The 27861-nt window shown below is 47.6% G+C and overlaps 1 protein-coding gene across 1 annotated transcript in view; it reads left to right on the top strand.

Annotated features, from left to right (window-relative positions):
- The window catches only part of LOC144168930 (nose resistant to fluoxetine protein 6-like), an 84600-nt gene that overhangs the window by 7476 nt on the left and 49263 nt on the right, over nucleotides 1–27861 (top strand). The window contains exons 2-9 of the mRNA XM_077697926.1: nucleotides 4452–4636; nucleotides 6030–6156; nucleotides 14648–14735; nucleotides 16875–17155; nucleotides 18667–18760; nucleotides 18847–18948; nucleotides 25533–25698; nucleotides 27312–27391. Of these exons, the coding sequence (XP_077554052.1) occupies nucleotides 4452–4636; nucleotides 6030–6156; nucleotides 14648–14735; nucleotides 16875–17155; nucleotides 18667–18760; nucleotides 18847–18948; nucleotides 25533–25698; nucleotides 27312–27391 (1123 nt within the window). The remainder of the gene's footprint in view (nucleotides 1–4451; nucleotides 4637–6029; nucleotides 6157–14647; nucleotides 14736–16874; nucleotides 17156–18666; nucleotides 18761–18846; nucleotides 18949–25532; nucleotides 25699–27311; nucleotides 27392–27861) is intronic.

The raw sequence follows: 27861 nt of genomic DNA, 5'->3' as shown, positions 1-27861 counted from the left end.
CGTGGCGGGTGGACAGCACAATTTACTCAAGCCATAAAGGTGAAGCCTAGGAATGTTTCAAGCAATTATAACGAGTTTTAGCCCCAGCATGCTAGGCGACATACTACAGGCTTATACACTTTGTGAGCTTATTTTCTTTTAAATCAAAAGGTTGCTCGGCAGCATAGTATATTGAAGGTAAGCACTGGCCGGAACAGTCTGTTATCAGCCACAAATTCTAAAAGGCTTCGGTGATACGGCTTAAAGAGAACTCCTCTAGTAGCGCGTATTGCACCAACTGCCGCTTGAACCGGGGTGTTGATTCTCGATCGCGGGAAAGGCCGCGTGCGTGGGAACTTGGGGGAAGATGAGAAAGAAGTGCGTGGTGTTTGGCTCGCGCTCGTGCTAGATCATAAGAAAAAATAAAAGTGGAATGTGTTCCGAACGGTAGCGCGGCGTCGGGTCTTCTCGAGTTAATATTTCTGGTGCCGAAACCCGGGAGAAGACCGGCATCGTGCCCTGACCGATGGACAAGCTCCGCCGTCAGCGAGGCGCTCTCCGAGGAGCCGTCACGAGGCTGCTGAAGCCAGCCACCGAGCTCTACGAAAGCCCCTCGCCGTCTCCGCATGACCTGCAAGAGGCCATAGACCAGCTGGCAAGTAACGAACGCTCACTCAAAGAACTTGATGACAAGATCGGGGAAGCACTCGAAGGCGATGAGTTCGACCAGGATATTGCCGGGTGATAGAAAACCAAGAAAACATATGCCATGCGATCAGTCGGCTGCGCTCGGCCTTGAATGAGCTGCGGGCGCCCGGCACGAGAGCTTCCGGCGGAGGAACTGCAGGGGAACCACAACCTGTTCAACCACACATCATGGTGCTCGAAGGCGTTCGCCCTGCAGCCCATCCGAACCCGCCGTCGCACATCGGCTTTCGTCCATTGACATCGCGGGTTGTCTTGCTGACGCTGCAAGTCCCCCACTTTTCTGGCGAGCCACGCGAATGGCAGGGCTTTAGGGACCATTTTGAAGCGACCATTCATAGCCACCCCGACGTACCCGACATAGACAAATTCAAGTATTTCAGGTCTGACCTTACCGGAGACGCAAAACGCGCCGTGGAATGGATTCGCCTAAACGACGCCAATTACCGTCAGGCTGTGAAGATCCTCACCGACCGGTTTGGACGCACAGAACTTCTCGTGGACGACCACGTAGATAACCTACTCGCCATCGCACCGATTGAATCGTCGACGCAAGTGGCACGCCTCTGAGACCTGTACGAGCAGGTACAATTCAGGACTGGCTGTCTCAAGAGCCTTGGCGTTCCAGCTTCCGAGTACGCAGTGATCCTGAACAGAGTCCTCATGCGCTCGTTACCTGAAGACCTGGCGATTCTCTACCGTCAGCGCATGAAGGAGACCGCCAACGGCAACGTTGAGCAAATGTCTCGAGAAGAGCAAGTCAAGGCCATCATGGCGTTCTTGAAGGTTCAGGTGGAGAGCAGGGAGGAAAGTCGAGCTTTTCGATCGAACTCTGACTCGAAGATGTCTTCAATCCCGCAGCAGCCGAGAACCTCCTCTCCTCACTTGACGTCCGCCTTGGCCTTGTCAGCAGGCTCTGCATCGGCTTCAACAAATTTGTCGCCAGGAGGAAAGCTGACGTGCTACCTGTGCGGTAGTCAGGGCCACAAGGCAAGGGACTGCCGGGCCGTCTTAACAGTGGCGGAAAAGCGATGGCGCCTTTCAAGAAACCGTCGCTGTTTTAGATGCGGGAGGCAAGGGCACGTGGCGCGCAACTGCCGTACTAGAGCAAAACTCAAGTGTGAGATTTGTTCGAGACGGCACGTAACCGTCCTTTGCGACCTTTGGGAACGATTGGGGACCACCTGCCAGACTGCTTCTCGCAGTGATGAAGACGCCGATCGTGAACAACTTGCAGAACGCGATTGTAACGTGACGACCGCTCCTGCCAGCAGCATTCCCTCCTCGTCGGTGCTGCTACAGACTGCCACAGCGGTGGCATATGGAGAGTCCGGTCGGCCGGTGTTGGTCCGGCTACTCCTCGACACTGGAAGCCAACGAACCTTCGTGCGCAGTGATCTCTGTCGTCAGCTGGCCCTACCTGGTTCTGAAATGGAGGGCTTGGCCGTGTTTACGTTTGGAAGCTCGCATCGCCCGAGATCGTACCAGTGCCGGAAGGTGTCGATCACCTTACGCAGCCGCTTCCATTCATGTCCCGTCACCATTGATGCTCTTGAAGTGCCAGAGGTCTGCACAGTAGATGATCCGCCCTTGAAAACTGAACTCGTAAATCTGCTTCACGACCGCAATTTACTTGTTGCCGATGCAACCGAAGAAGGGCTCGCACAAACGCCGACTATAAGCGTGTTAGTGGGTTCGGACAACTACTGGAAACTCGTGAGCGGGCGCATCGAGCGCTTCAGTGACAGCCTTTGCGCCATTGATACCGTGTTCGGTTGGGTTCTTCAAGGAGAGTACTCAAGTACCGATTGCACCCTGGTGAGGAGCAGCAGTGCTAGGGCCTTGTTTTTGGCCTGCGTTGAAAGACAAGTCGAAAGTTGCCCGGGACCGGGACCGAGTGATCCCTCAGAAATGTGGGGGTTGGACGCCAGAGGGATACCTGACCCGCCTGAGCAGACTGAAGCCGAAGACTACGCTGTATTAGGGAAGTTTCGGAGTGGAGTCCGCAATGAAGACGTTCAGCATGTAGTGCCGCTTATTATCGAAGCACCAGGCCTTACGCCCATCACTAACCAGGTTGTAGAGAAGGGAAGACTTAAACGGCAGCTACAAAACTGTGAACATCACCCGAATCTTCCGGGAGAGTACGATGGTGCCATCGGCGAGTACTGCCAGGAAGATCATGCAGAGCGAGTGCTGCAACCCACGGTCCCCGGGGACACAGTTTATCCACTCTCTGATCATACAGTCGTCAAACGGGAGGCAGTAACACCAAAGGTTCGCGTAGTCTTTGATGACTCTTCGCACGAGAAGGACCAGCCATCCCTCATCGACGTGTTGGAGAAAGGAGTTAAGATTGAGCTCGAACTCCTGCAGCAGACGACCTTGTCATCGGCGCGCGTTCAGAAAAAAAAAAGCGCTGGAGCTGTACGAGGCGGACAGCACCGTTCTGGAGCCAGCACGAAGCTTCGAAAGTGGTGCTCAAACTCCAGCATACTGAATGACCGTTTCACCGCGGGCTTAGTTTCTCTTGAGAACGTTGGAGAAAGCGGGCCAACTTCGAAAATACTTGGGTTGGACTTGGATTGCATGACGGACGACGTAATACTTACAACTCAACCGCACTGTTTCACATTTTGAAGCATTCCCAGGAAGAGATGGCGTGCAGCGCTACCACGAGAGTCTCCTGCCTGGCGGACAGCTCTGTCATCTGGAATCAACCGTGGCCGCGGGAGGATGCTGATTCTCGATCGCGGGAAAGGCCGCGATCGAGAATCAACATTCACTGTCCGCCTCACTAGCCTTGCAATAAAGGACAGTTATTTAATAGATGCACCTCATTTAGAGTTCGATAGCACATGTTGTCGACTTCTAGAGCTTCAGTTATTTTCCTTTGTGTCCAGTAACGAATCAGCTCAGAAAACTAAGTAAGAAGGTGCCATTTCTCTTATACGGGAGCGCAGACGCTCCCATTCGAAGGTTCGCGCCACGCAACTTCCTCATTTTTGGAGGCCCCGTGGCAAAATAAAACCTTGTCATGTATGAAGCCTTCCAATTAAGGGCGCGTATTAAATGAATATGTATTCCTTTGTTTCAAGCCGTCGACATCCTCTGCGGCAACCGAGAAAGAGCGTTGACGGGCAACGTCGTTCTGTCGGAGTGCGAAGCCTCTCAGTCAAGGTCATAGGTAGAAAGAACGCTGCGCGAGCAAGAAAACGAGTTGCTAGGCAACACCCAGGATAGTCGGTGTGCTCTTGTGCTGTAGGCGCGAGCGTCCGAAGCGCGCCGTGGCATACCCCGTGCATAACCAAGTGGCTTTCGCCCGCACGAGCGTATACCACTCGCATTCACCATGGTGAAATCACGTGAGCGAACATGCCCTAACATTGAATGTTCGCGTTCCGGGCATAGGAGCACGGTGATGAAGGCGAGCACAGCGCCAAGAACGAGGTCAGCGGCGCAGCTGCCACAGCAGAATAATGTACGTAATTGTACTGTCTTGAGGTGGGCTAATACAATTAGAAATAACTAGGCAAGCGATAAAATAAACAATAGGATAACATTTAAATAAGCAACGACGATAGGCAAATGACAACAAAATAAACAATAGGATGACATTTAAATAAGCAATGACGGCATACATTAGAACAAACTACGTTGATGTGAAATCAACGTTCCCTTCTGGGGGACGGCCTTCTAATTTCTTGCCCCAAACGGTATCCTTGGAGCAATCAGCCCCCTCGACGACTGTTCATGACCATGCGCAGTGGTCACGGCGACCGGGTTCCAATCGAACGGACCATTCGAAGGAGGCTTCGTCAATCTGGGCAGCCAGGAACAATGTCTCAACGTGGAGGGGCCCTCCGGTTTGCGGGGCAGATACTGCACCCTCTTCTGGAGGCCCCCGACGGAACTCCTCCTGCGGGGCTTCAGCGAAGCGACATTACGAGAGGTGAGCACAGACAGGACACCAGCATGCACTTGTGTACAGCCTTGGTCGTTAATTTCTGGGACGAGTCAAAAATTTACAGGCCACAAAGTATTCAGCAGTGAAGCTGACATCTAGAGCCAGGCTTAATTGTTTTGTGCCAGAAAGGTGGAGAAACCACTTTGTTCTTTTACTGCCACAAGGTATTTCGTCCGCGCATGAACACTGAACTTTTTTTAATTCTTTGTTGCCGAGAAGGTTTTGCCATGGTTTAGATAGTTTTCACCAAGTCTATTCATGCACATATCTTTTGAACAGACGATTTCAACATTTTTTTCTTAAATAACGGATTTTTGTTCCTGCTGAATACTATTGCATTTCTCTATGGTGTAAAACGTAAGCCAACGCAGGGATAGTGTTTTCCAGACTCGGAATTAGCACCCCTCTAAAAAAACAAGAACAATTAAATAACGTACCATGTTTTGTCACGGGGCTGCTGCTGGCGCAGTTTTACTAGGTGTACGGATAGCAGCGTGAGGAAAGAGCTTGGACCAGGTTTTGAAGATAACGCCATATTACGTGCGTTAGGACATCTGCTTATTAGCGGCTAACAGCAAGGCCCGTAAAAGCTGGGCTGAAATCAACGCAGATGAGGACAGTCACTAAATCAGGCATAATACCAGGTTGTTACACCCGACACTGCATTATCACAGGGAATCTGCAACACTTTCGATAAGCGCTTCCACTCTTTCCTTTGCGTCTGGAACCACCGCGAAAGCTATAGTTATCGCCAGCACGGAGCAACACTGCGTGATTCGCTCGTCACACCAGATACGTTTTCCGTTTCTGCTTTGTTTTTGTGGATTTTTTTAATTTGCTATCGAAAAGCGTTCATTGCTGCAACTGAAAAATAACCGGCCAACAGCCTCTACATGGCCTTGGTGACGTAATTCGAGCCGTCGAAGAACGTCAAGACCGGGAAAGAGAGAAAAATCTTTTGAGAGAGTTTACAAGTTACCTGATGGGCATAGAGCAGTAACTTTTGGCTGAGGTACTTTGCGACCCCCTTAATATAAGTACTGGGTGTGTGGGGTGACTGCGTTCTGCAAGTATTTAAGATTTCAAAATAGGTTGAAAAAAGTGTCGCAGGGTCCCTTTAAATACCGCGAACAACGGCTGCCGACATGTCGGAGGCACCAGACTTTTTCCCCCCTTCACTTCGGTCATGCATGCTCCACCGCAGCATACGACTGTGAAGAACAATGACAACTGATATATAAAGAATCGGCCACGTCACAATGCGTTTAGTTTGCTTAATCCGTTTAACTGACAGAACCTTCTCTTGAGTCAGTTCATATCCAGCACGTTCCTCTTCAGTTTGCCATGCGAGAGCCCATGACTTTCGTTTATATTGCAGAAGCCGAGACTGGACATCCGTAGGTGGCTGAACAACACAAGATTAATTGTCCGCGTCGGGGGCCGCTTGGGTATTTGTGTTCCTTCTGCATGCCAACAAAAAGAGATGAACACCATTGCTTCGACCGGTGAGTGCACTGCCGCTGGCGATGGACGGATGCTTTGGAAAACCACCCATGCAGGCTGTGCCACGCAGTTGTTGGATTCATCGTGCATGCGACGTTTATTCATGAACACATCTGCTTTTATTTCCACAAGTGTAGTCATTGTGACAGACGGGCGTTCTACTCCAAAAGCCCCTACGTAAGAATTAACCCTTAACCAAATTGCACAAGCATATACCGCAGACTCGCGATAATTCAAACTCAGATAATTCAAAAGTTCGGTTAATTAAAACACATTTCAAAATTTTGGGTGGCCCGGTATTTTTTCAATGTATTTAAAAGCCGCTTAATTCAAACTGCTCCATTGCGTAAATTCGGATATTCCGTACTTCTTGCTTGTCTTTGCCGGAAAATATCTGGTGCATTTGCCGCTTATAGCGGCCAATTTGCATCCTTATATCGCTAACAGACACAAATACACATGTCAAAGCGAAACCGCACGCGCCAACAGTTAGTGCAGAAACCTCTCGCAATGAACTAGCTGCTCTTGCTGGCATCGAAAACTTTGTTTTTAATTCTCATGCAAAGACAAAGCAGTCATCCATTCGTGATTTTTTTAAGTGTATGAATAACACCTCAGTATTGTGTGTGAATGTTGTATTATAAATAAATGTGAATGTTTCATTACAACAAAAGTTGGCATGTTGACCCCAGTCATATTTATGAGAACTTCTGGTAATTCAAACTTCTGATAATTCAAACAAAATTCTTGGGCCCCTTAAAGTTTGAATTATCGCGAGCCTACTGTAGCGCCGACCAGATGCAGTCCCTGAACCAAACAAGAAGCGGTGCACGTAGAATGATGCTTAGGATGAGATGGGTCTCTGTTTTAGATGGCACCTATTTTTAATGGTCCTGAGGCATTTTCTAGCCAGAAAAATCTTTCCTTGTTTGGAAATTGACAAGAATTCTTGTGGTCGTTGTTCCTTTATATTACATATGCATGAAGTAATCGAAGACGCCACAAATCATGAAAAATGCCGCTGTGCACTCTAATAGAAAGCGAACGTTTGCTTACTATTAAAAATCTAGGTGCACTTGATACGCCTTTCGGATATTCTTAAAGCATGCCCCAAATCGCCCAAAAAAAACCTCATTTTACGATTTGCTGCGTAAAAAATTGTACGTGGAAAAGGTTGTTTGGCTGGGACATCCCGGTTCAATGTTTTACATTTACTGTCAGTAAAGCTTAACTTTTTCAGAACAAAAGAAGTTGAGAATCAATCAATCAATCAATCAATCAATCAATCAATCAATCAATCAATCAATCAATCAATCAATCAATCAATCAATCAATCAATTAATCAATCAACCAATCAATCAATCAATCAATCAATCAATCAATCAATCAATCAATCAATCAATCAATCAATCAATCAATAGGCCTTATGCAAAAGTGCTGCCCTCTGTCGCAGCCGAATCGAACCCTCGCTTCGACGCCATGTTAAAGGATAGCGCCGGTCGGGAATACGTGTGCTACACGATGCTGCGCGTGCGGGTTATCGCTTCTTGATGACTCGCTGCACGTCTCGTGCTGTGTTGTCGCACGTAATGACTGACGAATGGTGTGTGGACTTGTCTGCGTTGCCCCGGTTACCGTCCGGCTTCGCGGAGACATATTACGCGTCCAAAACGCAATCGCAACGGCACGAGGAGCGCAGTTACAAGTTCGCCACCGAATCGTACGTTTGCCTGCCGACGATGAAGACGAAACGGTGCGCCGGGTTAGTACTCTTGGTTTGTTGTTATTTGTATGTGCTTTTGAGTTTGCGCAGAAGTTCTTTAATGGTGCCTAGAATGAATTACATTCTAAAGCTTACCGAGCCATCAATGGTGCCGCACGCAAATCGAAGTTTTGAAAAATCAGTCGCTCGGGCAGCCGCAACACGCGTGTTCCGTTTCACTTCTTGTGCGTTTCTTATTTTATGCAATAAATATTTGGCTCACGGCTCTTGTTTGTTCAAGTAGCGCTGGGGTATCGTGTTTTGCAACAAACAGTGCGGTAAATCGTCCTTATGAAAGCGAAAAAACATTGACTAATGCTCGTTCTTCCGCGATTCAACTTTGCGCTTGTTTTTGTAACAGCAATCCTGGGTCGCTCGCAAAAAAAAAAATCCAGCTTGTAATCGCAAGTACGATACGATAGGTTCACCTAAGGAAGGTAGCAAAGAAATACTTGATAAAATGAGAGGGTACAACGGTGGTACACCCCAGAGAACAGTGTCTACGAAACAGCTACCCCCTCCTCCCCTTCGTTCTACCTCCTCAATTATGCACTGAAAATGCTCAATAATCATTTATTGCGCTAATTTCAGAACTAAGGCATACAATAAATGTACCTAAACTGCGTCTTTTTCCATGTATCTTTTTTCGTTGGAGGGGCATCTTTTTTTGCGCAACGTTTTTTTTTTTTTTTTTGCGTGTGCTTTTGGCCAGATAATCGTCATTCATGGCAAGAAAAATCGCGGATCAAGCGATGGTTCGTGTTCGGCACGGAGTTCGTTCACGCGACCACTCGAACTCATTTTGCCCAGCATTTGGTGTGAACGCAGAATGTTTACATCGCGTGCAAACTTCTCTTCGTTGTGAGAATGTAAAAAACGAACTCTTTCAAACAGTACATAAAGTACGTCCGGACATGAACTGTAGCAGCGACGTTCGCCTTGAACTCGCAAAGCATGTAAACACAGCGGTTGCACCCTCTATGTTCAAGCCAGTTGACACTCCTGCCTTCCGAGGGATCAAATAATTTCAAACACCGGACCAGCAAGCACGAACGCTAATCAGTATTACACGCACGAGCGCTGGCCGTTCCATTCAGCATTCGCTGTAATTCTTTTTATAGCTTCGATCGCGTTCGCGCCGATCACCGAAGTCCGCAATCGCCGCTGCGTTAGCGCGAGGTCGCGTTCGCGCCGATCACCGAAGTAGTACACTGTAAACGCAAACTAGCCGGAAATGGAGTTTTAATCAAGTAATGTGCCCTGAAAAGTACTTATAGCAAAAAATGTACTCCCTAGGCATGGTCTAAACAAGTGGACGAACCTCCATGGTAGTACCGCTGCCCATCCGTGTAGCAAAAGGGAGGATTTAGAACCACATAACACCATTTGTGAGATGGCGTTCGGTCCCTTGTAAACAACCACGTCCACAATAAACTCCCCATCTGGGGTAATCATCTCAAGCGGGCGGTCGCCATGTTAGTCTTGTGTTGTTTCCGTGTGTCAGCACTTCAACCGTGGACTAATGCTAATTAGAACGAGAAAGCAGGACGTGACAGTTGCATGCAGCTACAAAACCGATACCGTACGTATACCCGTATAGATGCTTCAGCCAGCGCGATCACAAGCAGACAGCGCGGCCGTGTTGTTTCAATCTGTTTATTTTGACGGTAGGTGTTGTCAAACTCTGCTGCTAACAAAGAGACAGTTCTCGCCGTTGCAAACAATTGCAATGTTCATCTGCTTCGCTTGCTTGCGCATATATAGACAATTTAAATTCTCGTGCCAGCGCGCCAACGCACCCGACTGCAGCGACTCAACTTGCCCTGGCGGCACGACTTGCTGCCCGGATCCCCGGATGTAAACAGCCTCCGTGCTTATCAATGCAGCGCGGCCGGTGACTTGGTGGCGCGGCCGGAGCTTCAAGCGCCTCGCCTTGGGCCATCATTTTTTCTTATTTGAGAAGGACTAGTAGTGCCATTTGGTGGAAAGATTTTTATGTGCCCCTGTCACACGACGAACGGCCGCTAACAACATTTGGATACGGCGACAGCTGTGGACAGCTCGCTGGTAAGTGCTCTTTCATCAGTCGATGCGTTTGTCAAACGTTTGGATAGGGTTAACTGCGAAGTACCCGTGCCGCACACAGCACGTACACGCACGGGCAAAAAAAAAAAAGCGCACACTCGTTTTATTGTACTTGTTTGTGGCTTTTGGGGTATGCATTCGCATTCTTTTGTAGGCCGGTTTGTAACAGGGCATTCGATATGAAATCGTTTGTCGCGCGCGGCGTCGTTTCAAAGCAACGTGACGGTTACTCAGGTAGCCGAATCGCCTCCGACAGCGGTGCATCGTCGGGCCCGGTCGGTGAATATTGTGGGACTCTGTCTCTCATATGCATCGAACTGCTCGTGTTCTTTTTAGTTAACTGCTCTACTTTGTAATATCTATTTGTTAACGCTTCTGATGGCTTGCCTGTCCAAATATAAGTCTTTGTGTTGTTTTCTTTCAAGGCTCTGACTCATTCTTAGCGCTCTGGTCGGCGAGAGCCGCAGATCAGACGGCCACCCCCTTCGTAAACTGTGCCCTGTAGATTCGGTGGGGTTGTTTGCTCGCTTGAGTCGACTCTTCACATCTAACAGCGTACCCTATTAAGGAAACGGTGACATGCGTAAAAGATGCTATGAGCCTATCGAACGATTAAATGCATATAGTGTGGACCACGACGGCGACGTGGTTCGAAACCGAAATGTTTTTATTCCCTTTCGGGTGATAATGAGGGGTCTGTATACAATCGGGGCCCGTCAGTCGCCAGCTAAGGCCACGTAATTAAAAACACAAATGCATGCCCTTATGGAAGAGAACAGAGTTTGCCGTAGCATGACACAAGTCTGCCGGGTATAAAAAAGGATATCATTTTTTTACAAGAACAATGCACACACTCTTCTTTTGTTGGTAATAAATTTGTCATAATCAATAGTAAGACCATACACAAAAATTACTCGATTCATCTGACACCCGATTTTGACACGGGGCTTGCAGCTCCAAAAAGTGCACTGTGGTTTTACGTGTCGGAAACTTCTACAATCACGGTAAATTAACTAAGGCAGGTGTGTGTGGAATGCAGCGTTGGTAAGTTTGCGAGAATAGCGTTTCCATTTCAGCTGTTTTTTTTTGTTGCCATGCAATCACAAGTAATTTGGTGCCATGAACGAGGTTTACGTTAGCTAACAAGGCTGTAGTAACGGTTGCGGCTACAAATGACCTTATGCACCAATCACGCTTGTCAGCTCGGTGACACAGAATATTAAGGTGTCAGAATACGGATGACTGAGTCGCCTAGTTTATTACTACTGTAAAAAAAGAAAGTGTTTTCTGACCCAGTGAAGGACTTTCCTGTATGACTAGCTGTGTTATGACAAATGACCATACTTGATGAGACAAGCCGTAACAAATTAGCTTTGGATGTAACACCAGGAGGGAAATAGGTGGAGGTATCTGCAAGTATAACTGAAACAGTGGGTGCCTGTCCGGCATGAATTCATTATTTGCTGACACGATTTTCTTCTGCAGATCCTGATACATGATCGAGTTGAATGACTTCATAGATCTTAAGGCAGGATAGGCTGTGCTGTACAAGGCAAGGCTGCATTCGGAAACCAAGTTGGCCCCTCCAGCAGAAGTGAGTATTGCCACGGCTTGCAACAGCCGTCCAGCTCGCAAAAGCTCCACTTTTTCTATGAAAGTGAGCCACCATGGTAGGGGAGAGGCAGTGTAAGGGTTTGCATCTTTAACTGTGTGCCCACTCACTTGAATAGATGCAAGCTGGCATCTTAAAGCAAGAAACAGCAGTTAACAAAATCATGCAATACCAAAGTGTTTTTCAGTCAAAAACAAAAACTAATCTATCAACCTACAGAGACTTGCATTTTATCTTCACTGTCATTTAAAGTTGTGCTCGAGTATATTGTGCGGAAGTAATATCTTTTTTATTGCTGCAAAAGCCACGACGGTTAATGTACTGGCACTTGGTTTTATGAAGCCTTTGCATTCCTAATTTAGGTACTGGAATTCGCAGGGAACCTGGCCTTACAATTTTATTCCTGTACCGAATTAAGTTCATTTAACCATAGTGTCTGTTTTGAATTTTACGTGTGGGGCATTTTTTTTTCTTTTTTGCTTTTTCAGGCAGATGTTCCTCTGACTCCCTGCCTGCATTCCGTGAACGGGGAAGTTAGCCTCCACATCGATGGCCAGCGTGTCTTGACTGCATCATCTTTACTGGGAGGACTGTGTAGTCTGTTTGCATCGTTCTGGATTTTCAACATTCAATATCCCAAGAAGACACGCAGAGCTCTAACGTTTGTGGAACATGGCTTTTTGGACCTTGCCTGCGCCAAACCACGTGTGAAGGATTTAGAACTAATTAACTTTTATCGCATCAATATCGCTCACTAATATTTGTTTTCAATCCTGTAATCATTGGATAGTAGTCAAAAAGAGTTCCGTATTATATTTCTGACTTTTTCTTTTTTCTTTTTTTTTACTGAAAACGGGATATTTGATGGGCCGTTCTGTATGCTCATAATACAGCTATCTTTCAGTGAAGCAATAATATTAACAAACTAATTTAACTTGAAACAATTATCTAAATAATATTGGCAACTGGTGCGAAATGAATCAACTAAAAATTATCCGAAAAACACGAATTTCATGGCTTTTTGTTCTCACTCTAAAGAAGCTGTCGCGATACCACCCATTCTATTCTATATCATTGCAATTAACCCGTCAGACTCGGTCACTTTTCTTGGCGCATTTGTGTCTTTATCAAAACGCACTGGTATTTTCCGCAGCATATTTTTCGTTCTTTATATTACTCATTTATCCATAGCCATCTCACTGCAGTCTGTCTCCTACATCATTTACCTCTTGTGCCTTTACCACCTACAAAATGCTTGTTACCTTTCAATATCAAATCGTTGCACAGTCTCGCTTATTTCACGACAAATTGAAAAATTGTTTTGTTGTTGTAAACCACTGCAACCATTTTTTCTTCACTTTGTGTACTTAGTACTGATGTGTACTGATAAGTTCTGATAAATACTGACGGGTTCTCGATCCTCTAGTATTATATAATGATTTCATTTACCATGCGGTTGTGTTTGTGCCTATCTGTTTTTCAAGTATTTCCAGTTCTTTATATTATTATTGTTTCTACAATTTGTTCAACTAGCAGACAGCTCTCGCTCATTTCACCACCTACTGAATTTTTTTTTGTTGTTGTAAACCACTGCAGCCATTTTTTTCACTGTGTACTGAGCGCTGATGCGTACTGATAAGTTCTGATAAGTACTGACGCGTTCTCGATCCTCTAGTATTCTATAATGATTTCACTTACCATGCGGTTGTGTTTGTGCCTATCTTTGTTTTTCGCGTATTTCCAGTTCTTGTAGTAATATTGTTTCTACGTTTTGTTCAACTAGCATCGTATTGCTGTCTTCAATTCCTAACTGGCGTGTTATTTAGCAATGTACCATTTGTGATTTCTAATATGAGGTCGCCATAAGTATTTATTTCGGAACCTCCTTGTGTACACCATGTACCATGTAAACTTGTCTGCGATAGTTCGTTTGAAATAAACCTGAAATCGAGAATAACCGTGTGAAATCTGTACTCCCGCAGGGAACTAGAAATTCTCCCTTGTGGCCTTGAAAACCTCCTTTCGGAAGGCCTACAAAACTCCCCAACCTTTCGTCAAACTCCATTCAAAAGAAGTAAATGCTTCCCTTGAACCTCCTAAAAACGCCCCTAAACTAACATAAGTACTTCCAAAGGGAGCCATAATAGGCTCCTATTCAACCGCCTAAAAATTCCATAAACATCACTTAAAAACGCCCTTCAGGAAGTAAAGAATACTCCATTTTGACCTCCTTAAATTCTCCCGAACATTTCTTAACACTCCCTAAATACCTCCTTTCTATAACCTAAAAACTCCCTGTTTTGAGGAGGTAAACAAAACCTCCCTGTTCCATGTAGTAAAAAAAACTCCTTCAAGGAGGACCACTAGAGGACAGGCGAAAAAGAACCTCCATGGAGTATATGGGAGGAAAAAAAGTTTAGAGTGTATAGTCCGCAATCGCCGCTGCGTTAGCGCGAGGTAATTCTGGCATATTGAGACAAGCAGGCAGTTCTTTGGTAACCCCTTTCATATCACACGGACATAATTGGTTGTTGTCATTGTTACATGAACGAATTTTACACGGATACGATTCGCTGCGCGCGCGACACGCACGCGCGCGCGACACGCAATAAACAATAATACTTTGACTTCTAGCATTCTTACCTTTGCCCCTTGAGCATCCTTGTTCCCACTTTGGGTGCAACATGGCACAAAACAGTATGTAGGCATCCTGGAAGACAGGAAACGATAGATCGCCGGGAACTCGCTGCAGTTCGATGCTCCGCTTTCCAGTTGAGCCCTTGAACATGGCGGTCGCGCTCGCGGTGGCCGCGAGAGGGCAGCAGATTTTGCATAAGGCCTATTGTGGTTTAAAGACTTCCTGCGGTTATACAGTGATGCTTCTCGCGATCGTGCTCCTGCGGGAGAGGAAGGGATATTAATATGCTAGATTTGCAATGCCATTTGATCCTAAACATGCAGAAGCTATGCGCTGTGCTTGGTGCCACGTTCCGTGCGGTGAATATCAAATGCTTACACTGTCTTTGCGTTACAGTGGCCTCAGCCTATGGCGCTGTGGCATCGGTCGAGTACTGCCAAGTAAAAGAACCCGTCCGCCTCGGAAAGCTGGAGGTCGGCATAATGTAAGCATTGACAAAAGTGCTGTGGATTTTTATCAGGGATAGTAGGCTAGGCAACCATAACAGGAGGAGGAGGACAATAAACCTTTATTGAGCGTAAGTGCTGATGGCAGGGCACTCGCCCGGTGGAGGGTATCCTTATTCCGGGATACCCAGGCTGCGACTTGCCGTCCAGGCCCTCTTGACCAGTTCTTGCTGGTGTCCAAGGTCCGGATCGACCAGACGAGCCATCCACTGCTCAAAAGTTGGGAAGGGGATCGGGGATAGGTTTGGAGTTCGTTGGCACTCCCATACCTGGTGGTACAGGGTGCCCGGCGTTAGACAGAAATTGCAAAGGGATGGATACTGAGTCGGGTAGATGGAATGGAGGAGGGTGCTGTGATGTTATAAGGTACCATATATTTACAAAACGTAAAATACCTCATAAATTTGGTTATAAGGCACTTTATATGCCAAATGCGTGGACACGCAGGGGTGAGAAAAGACTAACGGCTAGCTCTTGTATATCGGAAGAATAGTGAAATCGCAAAGAAGCAGAGCTGCCAGAAACGAATCGACGGAGAGAAAAAAAGGTCGCAAAAACTTATAGTGGGACCGTGCGGATAGGCCAGCTCACCTCCGCACATTCACCTCTTCGCCTGTTTGCCTTGGAGGCCCTAGACTTTGGGTATTTCATAGAAGGCCCAGGGCCTTTTATAAAATGCCCACGTATACATATAGAACGCATCATGTGACTCATTACGTATGAACGGACGGGCACATCGATTTCTTGGTGGAGTCGCCTAAGGAACCTACACGTTAAAATATGAACTCAGAAACTTCGTTAGATGTATACAGGGCCAAGAAGCGTGTACTCAGAAAGGGAAATCTCTACGATGCAGCTCCAAGAATAGTGCTCCGCTTTCTGAAGCCTGAGCAGGACGCTTGAAAATGAAGACCTTGGCTGGAAGTATCTCCAAAATGAATGTAATTGCGTGATTCGTAAAAAGGAAGCACAAACGATTCAAAACATCTGGTGAAATCCGGTAGGATTATATAAGCCCGTGGGATGATAATGTCCGCCTTCTCTTAGCCTTAGGATTTAGAGGTAACACACATACATCATCTTACAAAGCCATGGGTGGCTCAAAGAGGATTGGAATGCTGGTGAGGGAAAAGCAGAAAATATAGTTTAAGGCACAAACACAATTTAATTTGAATCTGCCGCTAATAGCAGCGCTAAAGTTAGGAGCGTTGTATTATGGTACGTTCGTGCTGAGATTTGCTATTTCACCATTGGCGTTAATCTCCAGGTCATCACTTCGGAACAAAGGAGGTACCAGCCAATCACTGAATCGGTAAAATCACCCCATCCGTGCATCGTTTACCTCTGATGCCACATGTGCAACATGACAACTGACAGTATAAAATATTCTGAAGCATTATACACACTGCGAACCAATAGCGGGAAAGGTATTTGACGTGTTGAGGGAAGCAGTTCCTGCGTGTTGTAAAACTACTGCGACTCAGTCATTTCTGTAATTCCACCCAAGTGAGTGTTCTGGCGACAGGAAATCAAGTACCTATTATTGAAACAAATTTCGGGGCGTCCAATAACAAACAGTATGTGCCAGTGCGTGTGTTTGAAGGATACGCATCGTGAGGTAAACGTTGTACACCCGTGCTACGCGGCTGTTTCAAAGGCCTTTTTGAAGACCTTCGAACTAATTGTCTATTGAGTGGCACATTGATGATCTATTATTTGCACTTGTAAGTAGTCGTTCAACTGTAAGTTGAAATTTGCCTTGTAGCACACGCATTAAACAGACAGGTACAAACAAAAATAGGTTGTTGCAGGAAATCATCCATGCCACCCGACGGGCGGTGAAGAGATTGAGGTAGAGGGCAGGGGAGGAGCGCAGAGATCCGTTATATTAGCCAGAGGCGCATTTTAATTACGACCATGTGAGTGCCATGGAAATAGAAATGTCTTCACTCTTTTGTGTTCAGAAGAAGCAATAAGTGAGGAAGGTACCGTGCGCACGATTGTTATGGGGATGTAGTCGTAATAAAATTCTATTAGCGACTGCAGTTTAAAAGCTTTCGATTCGTGCTTCCATGCTTGCATGCTTTGCCAACTGTGATCCATTCTGCATCTTTCAGATCGTTTTTTGGCGCTGTGCTCGTCATGATTATTCTCAGCACATGCGCCGACATTGTGCTGTCGAAATCCGATAGGAAGGAGGCAAAGAAACGGCCGCCGGCCCTCTGGCGCAAGCTCGCCGTTACCTATTCCGCAGTTTATAATACCAAGAAGCTTCTCGACCTGAGAGTCGTGAGTGCAGACAGCCAGAGACTGAGGTTCCTGCACGGCATGAAGTTTCTGAGCGCTCTCTGGGTTGTCCTCGGCCACACCTATTTCACCACCCAAGCGGACGCTATCGGTGAGCCAGCTTTTCTACTTTCTGTCACTGTTCAGAGGTTTGCGTAGTGCATATAAGCTGCTGGGTGTATAAGCTGCATGCAACCTTCACGACCATCACGACAGTTTAAGTCCCCGACTGCAGCCGATTTGCTTCTTCTTCCCTGCCGCAACGACCTTTACTCCATAATTTTGCTATAAGTGTGAGCTTCCTTCATTTTTTTGAACGTGATAATCATTGCACAGCACATTGGAGGTTCGTGCGCTATCATGCGTCTGTCTCGTTCCGAGCAAGTGTTGCCACGATTACGGCGAACGCTGGAGTTTTTTTTTTTCGGCCAATCTTGGCCAATCTCCCTAAGGGAGTATGCTTGACTTGACAAACGGGCGCCGGGAAAGCTAGGCGGTCGCCGCGAGGCACGCACACACGAGCGTGAGCGCTATGCACTTCCTTGTTTTTTGAACTGCCGAGTGGTAACCGCAATCTTGGCCCATCTCCCTAAGTGGGTATGCTTGGCTTAACAAACATGCGCCGGCAATGCTGGGCGGTCGTCGCGAGGCACGAATGCACGAGCGCTCGGCATTTTCTCGGTTTTGTTAACTGTCGAGCGGTGGCCGCGAGGACCGCGCTCACGTGCGCGCGCTAGGCAGTTTCTTGGTATTTTTAACTGCGGACAGGAAAAATTATGATTTGCTAAACAGCTTCGCTGTCAATAATTGAAGATCCACGGGTGGATCTTTGGGAGTGAGTCAGCATGTTACCCTTCTCCTTCACAAGTTTGAGGCTCAACGTGATGCGCACTCCTTCTCCAGTGTTAGAAGCCCGCAACACGGCGTTTCTCGCACGCCCTTAGCACACCGTGCCAACCGTGCTTTGCGTTCCTACCACCTCAGTGGTCACGTTTGCTCGCTTTCAGCAGCGACATTGGCTGCCCGTCGCTTCTTTCGTCGCTCCCCAGTGAAAAAAAATCGAATAAACTTAAAACAAATAATTGCGATACTAACGAAAACATATGAAGCAGGGGCGACTCATCGGCAGCGGGCCGTTGCGCAAGCCTGGTGTGTAGGAGAGGCTTGTACTACGTGCTTGTCATATCGCACTGCTGGCTCTGCCACAGTGCACCAAGCCTCCGTGGCAAAGTTTGCCGCCGCGTCGCTTTGTGCACTGCTGAAGCAACGTAGGAACGCAAAACACCGCAGTCAGTTCGTAACAGTTTATCATGGAAGTTGTCTGACAACACATGGTGTATCAACTTACGAATCGCCTATAGGTAGATCGAAGGCCCATTGCGTCCAATGAGGAAAAAAAATAACTGTTTAAAAAAGGCAGCTAACACCCTCGTTGCTTTTTTCCACTTGATTTCCTTGACCAACTTCGATGGCTACCGTTTTTTTTTCGCCACAGTATAAAATGCATTGAAGCAAACAGGTTAAAAATAAATCTTGTTCATTACCGCAAGGTTACAGGGATAGTGGAAGTTTTTCGAAACAATCATGCTGCATCGTTCTTGTTGCATCTCTTTCTTCTACTAGACTCGACTTTTAGAGCGGTAAGGCTGATGGAGACCTTTCACTTCCAAGTAGTTGCCAACGGCTTCCTCTGCGTGACAACGTTTTTCTTCGTAAGGTAACCTGTTCTCTCGCTGTACACTGGCTCAGTTGTGGCCGGCACCTGTTGCGGCTAGTTATTCCCCCCCTCCCCTTTCATTGCAGTGGATTTCTTTTAGGATATACATTGTTCCAAAAACGTGACTCACTGCGAAAGAAGAATGCTTTTCTTCAGTCAACAATAGTTACTGCTCGTCGATACTTCAGGTAAAGTATCACCCTAACGTTTTCCGCCATACTGAAGATAGGTGGAAAGCATTATCTGTGGTAGCTTATTAAAGGCCAACTGCAACTAACATTTATCTTCCCCAAATTCTGTATCAACGTGCGGTATACACCACTATAGTCTCTTGTTCCCTAATTTGAAAGTACACCCGGCCGCAGTATTTTTATTAAGCCCGCTTGAAAACACGCCCCTACAGCCGACGCAGCACCTAGCGGAGTGTCGCCACAACTGGTCGCCATTGTGGCAAATTTCCGGATGTGACGTTAGAGCCAGGACTCCCGTGCTGCCGTCGTCTCTCCTCAGTAGCCACTTTACGTGCGGCCTCACGCGAGTGAGCAGCGTAATTCGTGCCTCTTGCATAAATAATTGCTTTCACGCGTTTCGGAAATGCGAGAAGCTGAAGAAGTTCTTGCTGAACGAGACAAAAAGAGCAAATTCGAAGAGTGCCGAGGCCGGTCGACGCGAGGCGATACGTCTTCGGCGACCGAGTACGGCAGTTGCACAACGGCGGATTTCGTGGTCGCGGCAGCGGCAGGAAGCTCTCGGTCGACTCCACGAGCACGTGAGACGTGAGTACTGCCTACGCGAGGCGATACGCTCTTGGCGCGGCTGGCCGGTGCGTTGGCGCGCGAACGAGTACTGAGATAAAACGTCCGATGGGTATGTTGTTTTTTGAGCACACCGACACTGTACAATTTGTTTCCGGGTCGTTCTAATAAAAAAAACGGTCCCGGCTGCTTTCTAAAACCACGCGCCTCCGGTAGGACAGCAGGCAAAAATTCCTATTTGTGTGGAACTACACGCTGAACTTGTTATGACAAGTGACGAATAACTGAAAGTACGTTATACCCATTGCTATGCTGGCTCACCCCGGCCTCGCCGGGAACTACCGTTCGTATACGTTATGGCCGAAACAAAATTAACAGAGCCAGAAGTGCGGTCTTGCTCTGCTAAAGGTCGAGCGGAGGCTCTATAATAGGCAGCCGAATTGCCTCACTTTTGCTGCGGCTGTCATGAAGAGGCACCGGAAATTCAAGAATTATTGAGGAGTAGGCAATGGCATATGCCTCATGAGTCTCGGAAAGAAATCCTCGGGGACCTTCAGTGCGTTTTGTAGTAGCCCATTCGGCCTTCGCACACATGAACGACCGCCGCGTGCACAGAATCAGCGCGCTCCTGAGAGCACGAGAGTACTGTTCGCCGACCCCGCACGAGCGCAGCTAAGTGAGTAAAAACACCGGCAGATGTGTCGGTCAAGAGACCCTACAAGGGGAAGTTGGAAACTGAATACAGTCGAGAAGAAACCTCCAGGGGCCCTGCTCCTTGGAAGATGTCCCGCCATGCAGATCTGAGGCCTACGCCCAACGCGTGGCTTACGAGAAAGGGTTTCTCGCACGACGCCAGCCTCGGCGGACTCCATATAAAACTAAAATCAGAACGATATTACTCACTGGCTCGTCGGTGAAATGTTCAATGGTTTTAAATTACCGTGGCACAGGAAAGACGGACTCCGTCTACGTTTCGGGGGCTTAAGATGTGGGCGTGAAAGGTTGAGGCTGCTTGGTGCTGCTCAGTTTCAGCGATAAGGCGACACTGTCAGTGCTTTGAAGTGGGTGTCAGTGCTTGTAGTGGGTTTTCCCTCATGTCGTGGCCGGTCTAACCGTTTTGGTTTTAGGGGCGAAGCCCCTTCGGGGCTGGGGCTATTGGCGTCTCCTGTCGTCGTCGTCGTCGTCTAATGCAGTCACGGTACTAAAACACCGGGAAACTCGTTAATGCCTCACGCTAGAATGTAACGCGTACCAAAAAATATCGGAACACTCGTTTACGCCTCGGGCTGGAGCGCTTCGTAACGCGTACTAAAAAATTCCCCCGCATTTCCCCGAGGGGGAGAATGTGAAAGTGCGAATGCACGGTTGTCGGCCCGCTTGCGGCGCTTGCGCTCGGCCCCCGCAGCCCACTGCCTCGCCGCCTTCTCTTCCATCTCTTCCATCGGGTTTGTAGTATCACGTGTACACCACGCAGTTATCAAGCCGCTATAACGCCGCTGAGTCGCCAACGCACGCCGCTGACGACGTAGTTTGAGTGCGTTAAAGATATAAGGCGCGTTCTGACACCGATATCAGCGTCGCGTCCGTGGCTTATTCGGTAGAGCGTCGGGCTGCGGCCCGCAAAGTCCTCGGATCGAAACCTGGCGCCGGATGCTGTTTCTTTCTTAAATATAGAGGAGCACTGCGGAAGCCGCCGCCGGCGGTGGATGGTTTGGGGTCGCTTATAAAGAGCATTCGCTCTTAAAAAACACCGGGACACTCGTTTACGCCTCGCGGTAGAGAGCTTCGTGCTTCAAAGACAAGAGACTTTTACAGCAAAGTGGTATACCTGTACCCCAAACGGTTTCTTCTCTGTTGGTACAAACACCAAGGCGCCAAGAATACACTTATGCACTGCATGCTTCGCCCCTCCCCAGGTTTCACGTTAGTGGAGATGGCTCGGGGATTTTTTTTCCCTGCGCAGGGTTTGCTCTTCTCCAGCCCTGAAAGCCCCTGGCGGCAAGAGAAGGATCGTGTTCCATGGTATAGAAATAGAGAGCTTCTCCATATTTTTCGGTGAGGAGAGTGTGGCGTCGGGGTCACAACGAGCACAGTAGGTGAGTTGGCGTACTTCTTGGTCAGCAGCCTCGATTCCTTCCAGACCCTCGTGTCCGGGTGTCCATGTACTTTGAAGTTCCTTCATTGTGTGTGGGAGAATCTTTCTGAAGCGTTTAGGTATTCCGTCTGTAATCATGTTTGAAATGCTGTGATGACAGTCTGTAATGGTGTTTGTGCTTCTATGTGATAATTTCTCTAGTTGCATTGGGGAGAGGATGGCTCCAATTTCCGCTTCTTCCGCTCCTGGGTGTTGGAGGGAGGGGGGGAAGGGAGGGTCATGCATGCGGTCACGAAGATTGCCGAGGTAGTCCACTGCGACGATTGTTGCCTCGGTATTTTCGCACATTCCGGCGTCACTGTATACTGTGTTTGGGTGGTTTTCGTACTGTGATCAAAGGATTTTGATCCTGGCTTCTCACCTGTCCTTGTGTAGGTCTGGATCCAGTGAGTTCGAATTTATGAAGGGTCGGTGGACCGGTGACATGCCCATCATGGTGTCCAGTTTCTCCTCCGCAGGGGTGGGGGTGGGGTGGGGGTTATCTGGCATACGATAGCCCGTCCCGATTTTTTTAACAGCCGCGTCCTTTGCCCTAGACGAGTGGCTTCCCTCATGTCTTCCAAGGTGTTATGAAGATCTGATTTGTGGACCTCATCGGTGAACATGGAAATTAGGAGTTTGAGGGCTGCCTTATACTCTGTGTTAAAGAAGGAGTTTATTTTATGTTTTTTTTTTTCGTTTAGGGTAAGTTTGTGGTACGACAGGCTGTACGATACCCAGCTCATTATCCGTGCCTGCATTAGTCTTGTCGTTTCCTCTTTCACTCGTGCTGCTCCTCTGGTTAGACCTCTTACAATGTGGTCTTATGAGTCAAACATTTCTGCGTTTTGTTCTGTCGCTTCTCAGTAGGGCCATGACGAGGATTCTTGCGTGAATGTTTCCTGGGATGACCTCTATAAATAGTTCTTGGGTGTTTTTAGAGGCGAGACCCCTTAGGGGTTCGGGCTGTCGGCGTCTCATGCCGTCGTCGCCGTAACCGTCGTCTCATGTAGTCACGGTACTAAAACACCGGGACACTCTGTTACGCCTCGCGCTAGAACGCAACGCGTACTAAAAAAACACCGGGACCCTCGTCTACGCCTCGCGCTGGAGCGCATCGTAACGCGCACTAAAAAAAAACAAAAAAACACCGGGACAGTCGTTTACGCCTCGCACTAGAACGCTTCGTGCTTCAAAGACACGAGGCTATTACAGCAAAGATGTATAGCTCTACCCCCTATCGGTTTCATGTCCGTTGGCAAAAACGCCAAGGTGCCAAGAATACACTTATACACTGCATGCTTCGCCCCTCCCCAGGTTTCACGTCAGTGGAGATGGTCCGGGTTTTTTAAAAGACGATAGTCTTTCTTGGGCTACTTAAACACAGAAATTTTGGTATGTATGTCGGTCGGTCTGTCTGTCTGTGACTCGATTCAGCCACCCGGCCAAAGTAAAACAAGGCCTGCGCAATCGTCTTATATAGACACAGGTAAATCTACCCGTCTAAGTCCGGTGTAATGTTCACACTTGTCAACATTGTTGAAGAAGAACAAGACATTACGCGAATATAAGACAACAAATTAGTACAGAAGTGATATTTGCAGTGTTCCTTTATAAAAAATCATACATGCTTTATTTTTGCGAAATTAAATACTTCCTCAACTGCAGTAAAAAAATTCACCCCGCCGTCGCCTGCTGTCATCCGCGCCACTATAGCTTCTGGTGCCATTATAAGAAATCAACCCACAACAGTTACAGAAGGTTCCACTAGATAGGTTCCACGTTCTGCTTGGAACGCAAGTGGAGTAGGGCAACGTGGTTCTATCAACGTTGAAGTAGGGCGCCTCGATTCACGCGCGTCTCCGCCGTACGGCAGCGTTGGCATCGAGACACCCGGCCTGGAGCAGTGGAACGCGGGACATTTAAAATGATTTATGCAAACCTTTGGCGTCTTTACCTTGGGAGGAGCGCGACGCAAGAGGAACAGCATGAGAGGTGAGCGGGAAAGCGAAGGGAGGCATTTACTTGGCAAAAGTCGATGAAGACAATCGTCTTTTGCCGACACTTGCAACGAAAGGAGTAGATGCGCGGCCAATTTTTTTCTTGAGGCGCTTGATGTACCGTACGTCGCTTATGATCATCATGGGTTTGTGAAACCCATTGTGCAAGTTCAGTGAATTTCGCACGACAGACTACGCCATCAGTGATGCATAGAAAGCTTCGCTTTAATATATCATTGATCTTCACAGAAACACCAAGAGGGCATTACCGTTACAGGGATTGTGCCTCATTTTTTGTATTCGAATCTCTCATCTCAGGTTTATTTTCTTCGTACAAGCAATAGTTGATGCGCACGTTGTGAACGAGAAGTTTCATCGTGATTTCTGTAATCTCTTACGTTGGACTATTTAGCTTCGCTGACAGGGAACTCAAACCAAGAACGCGGCATTGTGGAAAGGGTTTCTGCTATGCTAAGAAGCCGCTTGCCCAGAAACCAGACCCCATCCTCTATGTTATATAATAGAGGCGAAAACACGAGTGAACACACGGCTTTGTGTGCAGGCTAACAGAAAAATGATGATCCACATCACGCTGCGAAGCTGAATGACCAGCGAGGCTGACGGGTTGCAGAATCTCGAACGTTGTGCTGCGAATAGCTGTTCCTCGACATCATTTTAACATCGGTAGGTGCCCTGGAATCGGGGGGCAGACGTATAAGAGAATCGGGGCACGACACTTTTAGGCAGAGGGTCTTTGCGCGCTACGCACACTCGGAGTGTCCAGCAGTCCGTTCTGCACGCCACCGCTGCATGAAGACGAGACGAAGGAAGTGAAATTCAAAATGGAGAACGGCAACTTTTCGCGTGAAAGCAAGGGCGGAACGTGAAAAAAGAAAACAGGCAATCACGCAAACAAAGAAACACGCGCACGCACGCACGCACGCACACACACAGACACATGCATGTACATGCATACCCACGCACGCACGCATTTCGCTATGGAATGCCTCGCGCTTTTGACCCAAATTCGGGAGCTCAGTTTTTGCACACCCAGATTTGTTGATGGACAAGAAAAATTCATGGAAGCGTAGACATAAAGCCTTCGCTGTAAAAAACTAGTTCAAATTCTTTCATGTATTTAATCACCCATGTGCGGCATCAGCGCATTAGATAACAAATTTGCATGTCAGAACAGGTGGCTCTTTTCGGGGGCATTTTCTTACCTAATGTCGAAAAGTGGGCTTCTCAAATCTCCCAGATCCCTCGAAGAAGTTCTAAAAAAATGCATATCACGCAAGAACGACGCAGCCAGCCAAATAATTTGTGAGGAAAATTACAGCTCTTGAACGAACTTAACGCGATTAAGAGGAGACTTTGATATTGCCTACAATTCGCGCTGTTCCAATTTATCGCGCTCTTCCAAGCGCCGGCGTATATAGCAGCGTGAGAAAATGTAATTTCCGTTAACATTACTTTTGTATACAAATATGTAATAAATAAAGCCCCCAATTATTTGTCTGCGACATCTATCAATCACGCAACACGCGAATTCGAGTATGCCAGTGTGTACGGACTTAGCCACTTGACCTCGCAGGCACATGAGCAGTGAAGTCTTGAGCATAGGCGATAGAAAGCAGGGGCGTGGGGTGTGGCGGCGTTGTTGGTAAGCTGTCCGTTTCCAACGACGAAGCCACGCAACTGATAAGCATTTTTTTTTGGGGGGGGGGGGGGGGGGGGGGGGGGCTCAGGCTGGGGAGCTGCAGCTAACATAGTTCATTCGCGGATCGCAATACGTTTCCTAAATCGTGACTTATGTATGACTTGGACATGACAGTCCTTGCTCGATTTCAACGCAGCATTTGCCCGGACATTTTCATTTTCAGAACTACCATACCTGCCATGGTCGTGGTTTTGGCGCTGTTTCTACTGCCGAAAATTCTCCACGGCCCTTTAGCTCAGCAAAACCTGTCGAGACAATACCACGGCTGCTCTAAAAACTGGTGGACCATACTCGTTCACATCAACAACTTTAACAAGTTTGAGGATATGGTAAGGATATTCTGCAATTTTTCTTACTGCCATACTGCCTTAGAACAGCTCGTTTCAACAAACATCGCTTTGTGGGATGGTGGTGGTGCCAGAAGGTAAGGCTCATACCCACTCAGGGGGATTGGCCAGGAAAGGGGCGCTCACCGAGAGAAACTATATGCTCTGGAATTCAAGAAATACATTTAACGAATGCATTTAAAGTACGCGGTTAGGGGAAAATATAGGCAGAAAAAAAAATCTGCCCGAATATGAGATATGGCACCAGGAAGCGTTAAAACAAATATAAAATCGAAACCAAGATAAAGTAATGAAGAGAAGAAATAAGAACCATGAAAAGTATGTAAAAAATAAAACAAGAAGAGAAGGTGGTGAAGGAGGGACAGTGAGCGGGAAGGCAATGGGCCTCCTCGATTATCAGTCCCGGATCGTCCGCGGACTGCCCGAGACGCGATCCGGCGCTCGATGTTTTCATATATTCTTAAGGGAGTTCCGGTCGGAATGCCGTCCTCGCACTGCCCGGGAACCGTTCAGGACTGGTAAATCGAGGGTTCGCAATAATAGCAATGATCATAGACGCTGGCATGTTTTGGAGGGAAGGCCGGCATGTTTCGGTGGAACGAACTTTTTCTTCAAGTAGTGCCATGCAGAAACTGTATTGTGAAAAAAACTAATGTCTTTTTAGTCAAACACATGTTATCGATACAACATGGCAGCATGTTTAAGTTTTACGAGCAGTTTTCACACTGCTACATTAATGGGAAGGTTACGATCATTCCTCATATTTTAAGTAAACGTAACACCATTTTCATGTCTTGCTTACTGCAGGTGTCCCCGGCGTGACTCTCAGTGATCGCTCTGTTGGATTGAAACGGTTACAGTCGACCTTTGAACTAGAACCTAAAACTTCCGTTACGCGCCACCGCTGTCATTCTTAGGCATAGTGCACCGTCAAAGCAGAAGTCTAAAAAACTTGGCTCCAGTCCAAGCAGTGAAGGTGGTTGGGCTGCGAAGCTGTAAACGACAACCACAACGATTACCCGTGTGACGTCACTTGAATTCACACACGTGGCTCTACAAAGAGTGTGTCGTCTTTTTTTCCCTTGGTCCCGTCTGTCGCGCTGTTTCGTTAAATGATGTACCAATTTGCCCAACTACAAACCCTGAAACGAGAGACTCTGGCAGCCGTTATCTGGGTATCGAGGGGGCGTCGTCCGCGTAACCGAGTGACCGAACGCAGTAGCGACGGCAGAGCGACGGCATTCACAGGGAAAGCACAAAACACCGTTGCTCTTTCCACATCGACTAGTGTAATTTGAATATATTAAAAGTCCTCATTGCTCCCTTTTGATGACTGGCACGGGAGGCCACCAAGACGGAGTGTTATTTCGTTCTCAACAGCAAATGTAATGTTTGGCAAGACTTTCAAGCGCCAAATATTTAGACAGGAGACGTAAAGGACAGCGACATGCGCTTTACGTCCCCTGTCTAAATATTTGGCGCTTGAAAGTCTTATCATGGATTACCAACTAGCTCGAACACACACGTTGTTAAATGCAATTTTTGCTGCCGCATTTTCCACCAGCTGACCACCGCGCACGTTGTTCAACTTGCAGTGCCTAGACCATTTCTGGTACATTAGCGCGGACATGCAGATCTTCCTGGTGGGGGCTGCCTTGTGCGTGCTGATGACGAGGTAAGTGTGGTTATTTTACGTGAACTCAAACACACACGAACGCACATGCACACGCATAAACACATGCACGTGCACACACCCTCTCTCGCGTACGGGGGCTTTTGCTAACTCCTTATAGCCCCACGGGTCGGTAATGTACTGTACTAGGGGGAGGACGCGTTCTCAACCCCCGTTCTCGTAGACACCGCCGCACTGCGCCAGTGCACAGCAGAGTGTTTATGAACCTTCACCACATTTAATAAACGCGTGTTCCCTCCAAGTAAAGACTTCAGTTGCGGGAAGCATTTTCAAACCAGAATCAGCCCTTCGGTCCCTTCGCTGCAGCATTGTTGGAGGACTTAGGCCAATCCTATAAAAGAAGCACAAACCCACGACACGTTCAATCCGCGAGAATTACTCCATGGCACCCTGTCCGGTCGCGTGACGCATTCGCAACAAACGAGACCAACAAGCAAAAGCCAGAAGTTGTA

The sequence above is a fragment of the Haemaphysalis longicornis genome, unplaced genomic scaffold, assembly GCF_048455015.1.
Source record: "Haemaphysalis longicornis isolate Haplotype H1 unplaced genomic scaffold, Haemaphysalis longicornis Haplotype H1 scaffold_1, whole genome shotgun sequence".
In the NCBI taxonomy this organism is placed as follows: domain Eukaryota; kingdom Metazoa; phylum Arthropoda; class Arachnida; order Ixodida; family Ixodidae; genus Haemaphysalis; species Haemaphysalis longicornis.
Note: the sequence above shows the minus strand (reverse complement) of the source record. Positions and strands in the feature narration are given on the sequence as shown.